Source organism: Emydura macquarii, unplaced genomic scaffold (assembly GCF_026122565.2).
Source record: "Emydura macquarii macquarii isolate MOO-44397 ecotype Brisbane River unplaced genomic scaffold, CSIRO-AGI_Emac_v2 contig_1043, whole genome shotgun sequence".
Classification (NCBI taxonomy): Eukaryota; Metazoa; Chordata; order Testudines; family Chelidae; genus Emydura; species Emydura macquarii.
Window position 1 is genome coordinate 18773151 of NW_027131180.1, and position 9975 is coordinate 18783125.

Below are 9975 nucleotides of genomic sequence, written 5' to 3' on the forward strand. Positions count from 1 at the left end.
ACCTGACAGATCTAACACACACTGTTCTTCCTTTTCCCTCCCCTTTTGAGCTGCAATTTGCCACCCCGCTAATAAATGGATGTAAGTTAAAATTAAAAAGTTGTCTTCCTGTGCTTTCCTTTCCCCATCCCCAGCCTATGCCAGCTGCAGAATTCCTCCCTGACCACGTTATCCCTGCGGTTTGCGTAAATATTTATTTTCTCCTGATTTTGGCTACAGACCAATTGGCTGCACTGAGGTGACTGTTGGCGGTGTGTGAAGAATAAACTGCAGAATGCAATCCCCAGAGAATGTTAGCAGCTCAGCCCAGATTTCCTGCTGGCACTTCACACAGTACAATGGCAGCTCATTCAACCTTTAAAAAGATTTAATATGTACATCTCTCTCCATACATGCCCAGCTTTACTAGGCATTGTGGAGGGGTTAGGATATCATGGCCCTGCCCTCACAGTTCCTTCAAGGAGGCTAGTTTCCACTCTAGTGTTTGTATTCTATGCTTGAAACATGCTTGGAGCGGTGAAAATAATGGATTTTTTTGGTTTGCTGGCAATTTCTTAGAATTGGGAAGTTGGGGAGAGAAAATAATTTTGGATCTAACTGAAAACAAAATCTACTGAACTTTTCAGAGAATCAAAAAGTCAAAAAAAAAATAATTTGGGGTCAAACTAAATGTTTTCTTTCAACAAAATGTAAACTTTTTGTTTTGATTTTAACCGTCTGTAAACTTTTGATTTTTTAAAAATATAAAATTAAAGGAATTTTTTAAACAAAAAGTTGTTTTGAACAAAAAAACTCAAAACATTTTCTTTAAAAAAATTCAAAATGAATTTTTTTCTGGATTGTGTGTGTGTGTGTGTGTGTGTGTGTTTGTGAGAGAAAGAGAGAGAGAGAGAAGGAGAGAATGGGGAAGCTGACCAAAACAATTTGGTGAAACAGACACAAATTCACAAAACACTTTTTGGTGTCACCAAATTTGCGTTTTTCATCAAAACCATTTTGGATAAAAAATTTCACCCAGCTTTATCTACTAACTATGCTGGTGCCAGGGTATATGAGAAGGAAGGCTCCTGGTACCCTAGCAAGCCCACCTTCTGTACGTGGGCAGGGCCAGCCTCAGTATGGCCCTTTATATGTGTTTTTAAAAAATCATCAAGACAAATCCCTGCTAAAGCTGTTTCCAAGCTGCCACTCCTTTTGCACCTAATGCTTCACCACAGAAACAGCAGCCGGGCTGAATGACAGTGCTTGGGTTTTTGAGGACTGCAACATCTTGTATGACCTTTAGTGGGAGACTTCTGCTCATGCTTAGGTCTGGATCTCTGATGCCTAATGAAAGGTTCACATTTAATAATGGAGACAAATGTGCCCAGGACTGCTGCAAAAACCATGTGATGAAATGTCTCCAGTGAACCCTCTTACCATAGGAAAATGTCAGCGTGATGAGATATCGCCCATGAAGTGTCACACAATTCAATGTCTGTGATGAGATGATGTGATTCCGCTGACGTGTGTCAAGTTTATGCCAGATTTCAGCCTAAAGGTTCAATGGTTGAGCTATTGAGAACTCTTGGGTGTGAATAATGTATCTGATGTTTTCTGGCATTTTTCTGTGAATAATTTATTCACAATTTTTTTTTCATTATTTGACCAGCTCTATTTAATGGTAAGGAGCCGGAAAACTCAAATAACTCAGTCTGAAACTCTAGGGCCTAACCAAAAGCCCACTGGAGTTAACTGAAAAGTTTCCATTGATCCAAGGATCAGGCCCCTGCTGGACAATAATTTTGGGGCAGATTTAACAAAGGTATTTAGGTGCCTAAAGTTGCAAATAGATGCCCAGTGAGATTCTCAAAAGGGCCTAAGCAGCTTAGGTGCCAAACCCCCATGGAAATCAACGGGTCTTAGATACCGATCCTGATCAGTTGTTTCTGAAAATCCCACTTCAACACCTCTCTGTATCTTTAGCCATCTAAATACCTGGCCCTTTGGGACTAGTAACAGATTTTTTTCCCTCCTCACACTTAGGGATAGCCCACAAATGGGGGTTTCCTCCTCAGCGCGCTGGCTTTTGTGCATTTCATTTTTAGGCGCCTAACTCTCCCCATACATTGTACAGGGAGCCTGAGAACCTAATTCGGGGCTAAGGATTCCCCTGGGCAGCTGGGTGCCCAAAGTTTGGCATCGCGCTGCTGAGTCAAGTTCCCAAATACTGATGAATGGTGTGTGGTCTAAGCCCCACCGCTCAATGAGAGTGAGGGGCCTATCGCTGCTCAGGATTCACAGCCGTGAACCTGCTCCTGGAGTTAGGTGCTGAAGCCAGGCCAGACTTTCCACACAGAAAAGATAGAGGAGGAGGTGCTGAGACCCCCTTTATGTGCCAGTGGTTTGAACACTCACCCAGGTTATGGGAGATGGACTTAAATCCCCTCTTCTGCCCGAGAAGGAGCCAGAACTTGAACTCAGCTCTTCCCCAGGAGTGCCCTAAACAATGTCCTCTGGCAAGCTCAATCCTTCCTGTTGAAGCGGTTCCACTTTGGATGACATACTTAAATATTAAGTGGGCCAGAGAGAGCCAGTGCTTCATATCCCAGTGGTTCAGGCACTCCCCTCAGATGTAGGGTGGAGTCCGGTTCCAGTCCCTGCTCCACTAGGTAGTTAAGTATTTCCATACAAAGGGGAACAGCTTCAAGAGGACGGAATGAGAGAGCCTCAGCCTGGATCCCCATGGCTAGGGTTTTCCCTATAGGAGCGGGGAGACCTCAGTTCAAGTCCCTGCCCCATCCTGTGAGCCCCAGTCTTACACATCCTGGATGAATGTCATAACTGATGAGTTTTAACAGGGGCACAACCACCATCTCCTGGGTTTTTTGTGGGGCCCAGTCCAGTAGATGTACTCAGGGGGTATGTCTCCACTACAGTTAGACACCTGTAGCTGGCCCAGGCCAGCTGGCTCAGGTTTGCAGGGCTTGTGCTAAGGGGCTGTTTAATTGCAGTGTAGATGTTCGGGCTCGAGCTGCAGCCTGAGCTCTGGGAACTTCCCACATTGCAGGGTCCTAGCGCCTGGGATTCAGCTCGAGCCCAAACGTCTACATTGCAATTAAACAGCCCCTTAGCCAGAGCCCTGTGAGCTTGAGTCAGCTGGCACTTCAGACGCAGACAACTAAAATGATTGTCTTCCGCCAATCTTTCCTTTTGCCTCTGTTTTTTTAACCAGAGCCCTTCTAATTAAGATGAGCTGGACTGTTCTATTTGTTTTTCTGTCCTGAGAGAGAAATAATCGACTAAAGAATAGTTCAAGGCATTCTACTCTAGTGCAGTTGGTGATATAAGTTCTCCAAGTGTCTTCATCTTCTATATAACAATGGCAGCAGCTCTGTCCCTAGAAGCATCCATCCTGGAGTTAAAAATTGTTAAATAGACACTGGCTGGGGCTTGAGAAATGTACTGGGGAGGAAAGCAGCGTCCTCTGTGATGAGGACTTGCTAGAAATGCTATTTTGTGTGGGACAGGGAAGCATATTAATAATAATATGGGATCCCAGTTGTATAGATGTGCTGACTTTGATGCTCATGGGAACTCGTAGCTTATTGATTACAAGAAAGTGAGGTTACGTCAAAGAGGGGAATCTAATGTAAATTATTGTGCTGTGAACTACTGTATGAACAGCTGCTGAAATGGGAATGTAATACAAAACTGGGTTGGCATGATAGATATATCCAATAATAATCAACCTGTCATCATTTTACATTATGAAAACTTTAAAAATGCTATATTTAACCAAAGTAATGATGCCATAGCAGTTAAAGTATTTCTGTTAATGAATGTGACAAAAGCTTACTTAGTATCTAAAAGCTACAATATTAACTATATCCAGTTTATTCAGATGCCGACATCCAAGCAGCGGATGAAAAGCTGTGAGGTTACCGATGCCTTATCTCCATATTCTATGTACATAGCAGGAATGCATTACGAGGAGCCCCCATTTCTGAGCCTGTTCAGGTATGCTTAATATAAATGGAAATATGCCTGTTGTACGACCCTATTTCAAAGACCACTATACTACACCTCTCCTTATGTCTCCTCACTGTGTTTATATCACAAGTCAGTCATTTAAGATATGGTGGAAAACACAGCAATAGCCGTAGGCAGAAACATACTCTGTGTGGTTGTTAATTTTACCCTGACTGCCAAGAAAGGAACACCCATCTGTCAAAAAGGCAGTAATAGAAAAGAAGCCTCCAAAAATAAGTGCTGGGTAAGACATAATTACAACTAACTCAATTGATTTAGGATGAGGTAAAGAGTAAAATACAGATTTCAGGGTTCTACTAGCTGAACCTCTCTGACATTTGGAATGAATACACTTTTTAAAATAAAAAGATTGGCTTGTCACTGCCAAAGTCTGCCACTGCAAATAGAGTAAGTGTAGTGACTGAATTTTCAGCTTTCTTTTTTTAAATACACAAAGGTCCTTTCATGCTTGATGTTATTTGCATTTTTCCTTTATTGGTTATACAGATGAGTATAGATGTAATCTTTCCCAGGACAATAGCTACCCAGTTCATAGCAGCAACAAACTCCAAACAAGGCATTTTTCAAATGAGGTTTATACTAGAATATCTAACTTTTACACCACTGACCTCTCAGCTCACCTCTTCTACACTGAATACAAATATAAAATGAAACCTTAAAAAATGATAAACCTTGTCTTATTTTATATCTCCAAAGTACCTTGCACACCTCTGGAGCTATACTTAGTAATGAATAACAAGAATTAATAATAATCTTTGTTAGAAACTGATGTATTTCCTATTTCACAACCAGAGAGCAGATGTTTCATATGTCTTCAGGCTATCCTAAAAGGTACAGTGTAATCTCATTCTGTTTTTTAATTAAGTAAAAAAAAAGAAGAACTACCTGGTCATTTCCAAATATGCTTATTTATAAGAGTAAGTATAATATTTAGTGCTGGGTGCTTTACATATTCAAGCAAAACATTAACTAATCCCGTTAACTATTTGTATTAATTAATTTACTCAGTTATGAATGTCTTCATATCTCAAACTTTTAATTCCATTGTTGATTTAAATTGACTTTAAAAAAAATCATGTCTGATTTTTTTTTAAAAGCTGCATTGCCCCCTTTTACTGGTCTTATTCCTGCTTCAGATACCTACATCTCTCTCTCCAGATAATAGGTTTATCACTCACCTCACTCATGTTTGTTTTGAAATGACAGCTCACAGATTTCCACTTGCTCACAACAGGGATACTGTACAAAAGCTTTTTCCACTGTTCCTGGCTTTTCTCTTAAAAAGGGCTGCCCAGTGGCATCATGCTGCTAGTAAACCAATAAGATTCATGCACCTGCTGAACTCCTCAGCATGCATCCGAGAGCACAAAGGGCCACCTAGTGGTACAAACTGAAAAGCAGATTCAAACGCCAGGTTGGGTTGTTCCAATTAAATGGAATGTTCACAATTCATGATCATTGATAAGGGGGGAATAGGATGAGAATATGAGGTGATGGAAATATGATGTGATGAGAAGCATGAGGAGTATGAAATGTTTCTTTTAATTGTAAGATGAAACTATTTGACCTAGTGACAAAGGAAAATATTCAAAAACATATCATATGTAACAAAAGGAGTGAGGAGACAGCAAACCAGTTTATAAATCAGTATTCCTGAAAACAAGAGTGTGTATATACATGTATTCATTGCAATCACATACTTTCTGCACATACCCAGCTTCTCTGTGTGTGTCTGTGTTTATGTGTGTGTTTCTTGGAAGAATGATTTAGGTGCCTGTCTCATGCCACACAAAGTGGTTAGTGGGAGTGCCCGTCTTCAAACTTTTATAGCCCAATGGTTAGAACACTCACATGGGACGTTGGAGACCCAGAGTCAACTCCGCCCTCTAACCGAAGGGGAAAAAGGATTTGAAGAGGGGTCTCCTACAGCTCTCAGGAAGGTGCTCTAACCACTGATCTATGGGATATTCTGATGTGGGGCTCCCACAAGTTGTCCTGTTGAAACTTTTCCAGTTCTTCTTAGTGTATGTGCAACGTTCTTCAGAAGGCACGTGACAGGATTCATCACCGAATTTGGTCCGCTGATTAGATCATTAGCTTTCCCACCCCAGCTGGATACTGAAAGGGAGCACGACATGAACGCTAATCCATGCCCCCCAACTTTTGCACTGCTGATAAATAATTTTAAAAAGTCATTGGAGCAGTAGGCTGGACTCTGGATCTCCCAGAGAAGTGCCAAAACCACCAGGCTACACAGTCATTCTCACCCTTTTCCTGTCCCAATGACTCTCTATTTATCCAAAGTGCTCTTACCACTAAGCTAAATGTTACATGGTAGACACCATCACCACATCCTCCTCCAGTCAGATTTTGAATGGGACCCAATCCAGTAGGCATGCTCACAGGCTTCCTACCAGATTGGCCCCCCATGCCAGTTAGGTGGCCAAACAACTATCTCCCCTCCCCCCCCGACACACCTGGGTTGTGGATCATGCTTGGAGGCAGGCACCCAGATGTCTAAAGTGAGGCAGCAGCGTGCATGCTCAGAGGTAGAAACTTAGGCAGTGAGAGAACTTTCACCCTGAAAATGTAGCCACCTACAGGTTTCAGTGGGAGTTTTGTGGATCACAGTGGAGCTGAAAACTGGGACTTAGTTGCCCAAGTACTTTTGTGGATCTGGGCTTTACTGCTTTTTATTCCCATTAACCCTGGAGGCCCAACACAGCTAAGCGAGGGTGAACTGAATTCTGTTCCATTTTGTCCATCATCAACAGTAGAGTTCACTGACTTCCAATGAATTTCACTTGGGCAACAGTGTGAAGACAACATTATGCAAGTGTGACTAGGATATGTTTGGAAGACAATGAGTTGCACATGTGTAAAGGATAGTCTAAAGGGCTAATTTGTCCGCAGAACTTTTATAACTAGTGATGATATGTAAGCTAGCTAGAATTTTGTTTGAGTCTTAGAACTCGGGCTGAATTTGCAGGGCTAGCACCTGATAGCTAATAGCTATCAAACTCCACCGGCTGTTTTTTTTAGTCACTTTTCAGAGTAGAATTATATTTTAATTATAACTGAAAAACAAGACAGAAGAGTTATCCAAGCCCAGCATAAAATTTCAGATCAGCACATATGGGGAAAACATACTTCTTTCTGTTTTCATGCTTTCATGCTAAATGAACTCAAGAGCAGCTGAACAATTTTGCTCAAGCTTTCTTTAAAAAAAAAAAAAAAAAATCACCTTTGGGCTGAAACCAAGCATGGAAACTTCAGACTGGAGGGCTTTTGTTTGAAAAAGGTATGTGTCTCAGAAAAGAGAAGAAATATAGAATGGAATTTGGTGCTCAGCCTTAATTATCCTACACATGCTGTAATTATAGGCTGTAATTTATTCCTTAATAGTGACAGGTTTAACACGCATATCCCCAAACACTGGAAGATTTAAGACTGGTTGTCCACACTTACCTGGTAGCTTACCCAACTAAAACATGAAAAATGTAAAAATAAACCACATTTCAAAGACGTGAATGGTTTAAAATATAAAATAAGATTTAATCGCTTGGGACCTGAGTTGCAGACTAATCTCTGGGCCCATGCAAGGGAAATGAGTCAATGGTTACAGCAGAGTCCCACAGCTGTCAATGTCACAAAAGAATCAGACATAATTTGGAAAAATTGACATCGGGAGACATGTGGGACAAAGCTTATTGTATACTATGAATCATCTCTCATTCCTTAAAAAAAAAAAAAAAAAAAAGAAACCAACCCAAAATATAAAACTCTGTTTCTAGGTCAACCCAAAAAGTAGTGATGCAGGTAGCAAGTAGATGTTTGCTCTCTGATAGCTTGTGTCCCCCTCAGCTTTGGAGTAAATAAAAGCAATGTCCAGTTTCAATCATTATTAGTCCCCTAAACCTTTAGAAGCATAAATAATGCTTCCTTTTTTCCACTCTAACTGGATGCTTATTGCAGAAGAGAGTATTTGAAAATACACAAGCATTCAAATATTACCTGGCACTTACCTGTGGCAGTTAACTTTTTAATTAAAAGGTAAAAGGCATATTAATTATAAGTTAACAATATTCAATCTCTGTTCAGTCAAGGGAATTAATGTGTTTAAAAAGATCCTCGGCAGTTATTCCTTGAAGTTTGAGACGAGGATAAAGTTAAAAGTATACCCTCACTTCATTTTACTGGTGCGAAGAAAGTTAATACGGTTAAGGACAAAGTCTTCATGCTCAGTGTTTGCTTCTTTCCACTCTGGATTTAAAAAAAAAAAAACCCAAAAGCATCACATTGTAAACAACAGATAAAAATGAAGGGATTTCTCTTCAGCCTCATCTGAAAACCTTCACAGTTAACTGATCATGTACGTGTGCTTTCGAATAAGACATTTAGGACAAGTTGATCATGATTGTCCCCTGATTAGTCGTGCACAAGAGAGGAATAGAGTGCGAACAGCCTCTTTCCCTATCCCACACACCCTGTGCAGAGGATTGGCACAAGGAGAGTCCCAGCAGTCAGGGGCTGAAGTACACTGTAGAGCTAGTGTCACTGTCAATTTTCATCTCTCCATAGAAGGAAAAGGTCAGAATCCTTTTTCTCTCCACCCTGGACAATCTGATTTGACCAGTAACAAGGGACAGGAGATGCTGTGCAATGAGGGTGTCACGGTAATTTGCATTCCCCTGGACAGCCTAATGTCCTTAATGTGGTGGCTGTAGCTATTATCACTCTTCCTCCTGGTCTCAATAAAGGAGAAGAAGCAAGTCTTGGACTGGTTACTATCCTGTTTGCTCTTCCTCCTCAGGTGGGCAGTGGCTTCCAAATTACTGCTGCTGCCAATGCTGTAGAGCTCCTTTGTTTTGTCTCAAGCAGTTCATGGGACAAAAATAGAAAGGCAAGACACAAAGACTATTTACCTTGGGAAGTACCTAGTATATTTGGTGCTGTATAAATAATAATTACATACAAAAAACTGCATTAAAAGAATGTTAAGATTACAAAACCAAACATTCATAAATTAGGAAATCCCAGAATTATGCCTGGGCAAACTTAATTCCCTCCTCCCCTTGTGTGTATGCATTGTAATAATCTTCATTTACATGACTGTATGCTATTTTCCCCTGGGACCTCTGTGCTCTGGGGAGAAATCGGCATTGCAGGAAGAGAAAGGATGATCAAGGAAGTTATTCTAACCCCCGTGGTTGTGGAGAAAAGCTTGAAAACATGACCTGAGTGCACTGTAAAGGCTCAGACACGAGACAGAAAATAAAAAGAACACAACATTTTTTTTTTTAATCTTCTGTCTTTTTGAGGCCTGAATCAAGATATGAATGCTTGGGATTGGAAAGCCTGGAAACTAGTATGCTTTTTTTAACTTTAGCCTCTCTGGGCCTGTACAGCTTATCAGGGGAGTGTAATGCTTAATAGCCACTGAGAACTCAGGTTTGAAGGGAAGCACAGACAGTACTTTTATCATCTGCACCAATCCGTTTGAGATAAATTAGTCTAGGTCTGCTCAGGCGTCTCGAAATAGCTATTTCATAGTGGATGTACTCAGAGGCCCATCACAGGCATAGCAACACTTAGCAGTACATCATCTCATTAGCATAGCCACTCCCATATTTGTAATGTAATATAAATGGTGAGGAAAAGGAGATGGTGGTCAACAGGAAGCTTGCATATTTAGTAACGCAAAGGAAACAAGGCCTGAAACGATATTGTACCAGCAGAATAGGTCCTGTTGGAGGGTGTGATTTTTTTATATTAAAATATTTTAATTACATTTTTAAAATAAATTAGAAAGGAGAGCAGAAAATAAAAGCAGCCCCCGTCTGACTAATAGAAATTTATGGTTCTTCAAAAACACCACCTCATTCACTACACAGGGGAAAAGTTTACTTGTGCTTTTTTCAAGCATTGTGTTACAATGGTTTA

General features: G+C 40.7%; 1 protein-coding gene across 1 annotated transcript in view; it reads right to left on the reverse strand.

Annotated features, from left to right (window-relative positions):
• PCP4 (Purkinje cell protein 4) overlaps positions 1–5316 on the reverse strand; it is a 62723-nt gene extending 57407 nt beyond the window's left edge. Inside the window, exon 1 of the mRNA XM_067545336.1 lies at positions 5211–5316. Within this exon, the coding sequence (XP_067401437.1) occupies positions 5211–5219 (9 nt within the window). The 5' untranslated portion in view covers positions 5220–5316. The remainder of the gene's footprint in view (positions 1–5210) is intronic.
• Between the last annotated feature and the right edge of the window lie 4659 nt (positions 5317–9975).